Genomic DNA, 2,785 nt, shown 5'->3' with positions numbered 1-2,785 from the left:
TTTAGTATCAATATGTAGTACTCTTATCGATTATTGTTTGTTATCAGTACTATCAGTTCTTGATGCCATTTCATTTGTATTATTTGTTAATATCAATTTTAGACCAAAAGGAGAAATAAAGAGATTCGAAATTTCATTAGTGAATATGACAATTCTTCTTTTCTTTTTTTCTACAACAATATTTTTACGTTTGATGTACTGTTTTATTTTCTTCAATTTTTTAAAATGTTTTCAAAAAAATTAGTCATGAATAACAACCTGCACACACACGTACACACACGCATGCGCATACACACATACATATACATGCAATAATGCACATATACATACGTATATACATATATATACATACATGCATACATGCATACATACGTACATACATGCATACATCTGTAACGTATATATACTTTCAGTCATAATGAGTCATTATTATTCCAGGAAATACGTGCCCTCTTCCACTTTTTTCTTTTATCACTTTTACTGTTATTTTTATCTCATACTTGAATAACTTAACTTTACACGAAATATTTGATAAAAATTTATTTTCTTGGAAAAAAACTTTATTTTTCAAAAAAAGAAATTTTTTACTTATGCTTTCATAATATATCAGTAATGTTCAAATTAAAAAAAAAAGAAAAAATTCACCTCATTCAATAATTAAGCTTATGTTATTGTTAGGTTACAATACCTCCAATTATATCTGCGTTTAAACTCTCAATAAGTAGGTTTCGCATGAAACTTATCTGATGTGTATAGTAAAAGTCCGAATTCTTGTGCAATCACCAGCATTTTAGTTTTTTTTTTTTTTGTTTTTCTTTCTTGTACTAAAATTTGTTAAGTATTAATATCTATACCACAGAATAGTTTGTACAATAATTTTGACGATACGGTTAATCCCGTCAAACTATAGAGAAATCGTCATATTTCCCTATTGCATGGAATATTTGAGAAAGATTGGTGATCTAGAGTATTGCAATTCTCATACTTGATAATGAATTATTAGCCACTCAAGATTTTACGAACATATGAGATTTGGAAGTACTTTTTGGGTTTCTTTTTTTGTCTATTAATATTTGCTAGAAAACAAAAACAAAAAATTATTCAAAGTAGTGTTATTTTATTTAAATTTAGAATTAACTAGTAAACAATATTGAAAATTTAAATTGAGTAAAATTAGCTTTTTGCTCTCATTTCAACACTAATAAATAAGGACAAAAGTTGCACTGAACAATGGACGTTTCGAAAAGATAATGAAGTGGGTCCGAATTGTTGAATTTTCTAACTGTTTAAGTAAATTGATGATTTTTTTTCAGATCTGATGGATTCAGAATTGGATGAGGTTGAGATTATTTTTTGCGCAAAAACTGGCATCCGGTGAGCCGATCACTCGTCGACGAGCTTTTCGAACGCTACGTGATTGGATTCGAACTGAATCGGCCAAGCAAGGTCCTTTTTTTCGATTTTTTTTTCTGTTCATTTACCAAATATTTGACAGAATTATTGACGATATTTAGACTCATATAGATCGAGCTTAGGGTTCATTTCATTTTTCTGTATGCTTCGCAGAAGGCTTCCCACAGGATTCGATAAGATCAGTTATTAGAAAAGCCACCATTAAAGAAAGTGAAACCCGGTAATGATAACCGTTTTATTGTGCATTATCTTGGTTCTTAAATGGTATGCAAGGGATGAATGGTTGATCTTTAGACTTCTCCAGCAGAAGCGGATAAGAAAAATAGGAAATGGAATAAGTTGAGCAAAATGAAGTCAGATTTTAACCTTTTTTTTTGCAGAATTTGATGATAAAGCAATGCTACATTTGACGAAAGGATTGCATTACGTGATGTGGATGCAAGACAAGATGTTATGGCAAGAGCAACTTGCTGATAATATTGCTTCATTGATTAATTTGTTTGGAAAAGAAGAAGAATCTGTTTTGTACATAAAATGCATGTTAATAACCATTTCTAATGAATGGTCACGAATCGATCGTTGGAGGATGGACAAGTTTCTTATGGTTAGTCTCTCTCCTTGTCTTAATTATTCAAAGAGAATTCAATTTTGTAAAAGATTGAATTTCAAGAAATTTAAGGTGGTCAAACTATCATTAGAAAAAGTTCAAACTATCATTAGAAGCTTGTTTTTTATTGGGATAGAAGGTTAAATAATGAGGAAGTCAGTGTTGGTATTCACACTATTACAACCAGGTGTAGTATGTCCGGTATTTAAAAAAGAAAAAAAAAGCATTGGTGTGTTATTTGGTAAAATTTTATTGTTTTGAGTCACTGGACCATTATTTACCTTTGATGAGGAAGGTACTGAGCTAAGGCACAAGCATCTACCTTTGATAAAGAATTCGATAATCTGAGACACTAACTTGAAATTCTAAATTCCAGCTCACTCTGTCTTCCGGGGGAAAAGTAGAATGTTTTTTTGTACTATTATATAAATATTCAAGGGAGTGTTAGTAATAACCAAAAATAAAGCTTCCAAAGTCAGTTAAATCAATGTTTGCATAATATTTTCGTCATTTATAGTTTTGTAAATCTCTGTTTATCTTATTGACATTCCAAATTTTCTGCGTTCTTGCTTAGTTTTATAATTTAACCTTTTTCTTTTTTTTATTTCATAATATGGATATTTTGAAAAAGAAAATAAAATAAAAATTTCCCATTGTTTTGGGATGTACAGTGAAGCATATGGAAATATGAATTAAAGGTAAAATTGTTGAACACTTTTGGGTATATTGCCATTGTTCTAGTAACCAAATAATCAGATTTTTTGG

The 2,785-nt window shown here is 29.6% G+C and overlaps 1 protein-coding gene across 1 annotated transcript in view; it reads left to right on the top strand.

Moving 5' to 3' along the window:
- Window positions 1–1,307: 1,307 nt before the first annotated feature.
- Window positions 1,308–2,785, top strand: part of LOAG_18858 (hypothetical protein) — a 5,225-nt gene continuing 3,747 nt past the window's right edge. The window contains exons 1-2 of the mRNA XM_020451519.1: window positions 1,308–1,446; window positions 1,794–2,017. Coding sequence (XP_020304691.1) covers window positions 1,335–1,446; window positions 1,794–2,017 — 336 coding nt within the window. The 5' untranslated portion in view covers window positions 1,308–1,334. The remainder of the gene's footprint in view (window positions 1,447–1,793; window positions 2,018–2,785) is intronic.

Source organism: Loa loa (genome assembly GCF_000183805.2).
Source record: "Loa loa unplaced genomic scaffold supercont3.589, whole genome shotgun sequence".
Classification (NCBI taxonomy): domain Eukaryota; kingdom Metazoa; phylum Nematoda; class Chromadorea; order Rhabditida; family Onchocercidae; genus Loa; species Loa loa.
Note: the sequence above shows the minus strand (reverse complement) of the source record. Positions and strands in the feature narration are given on the sequence as shown.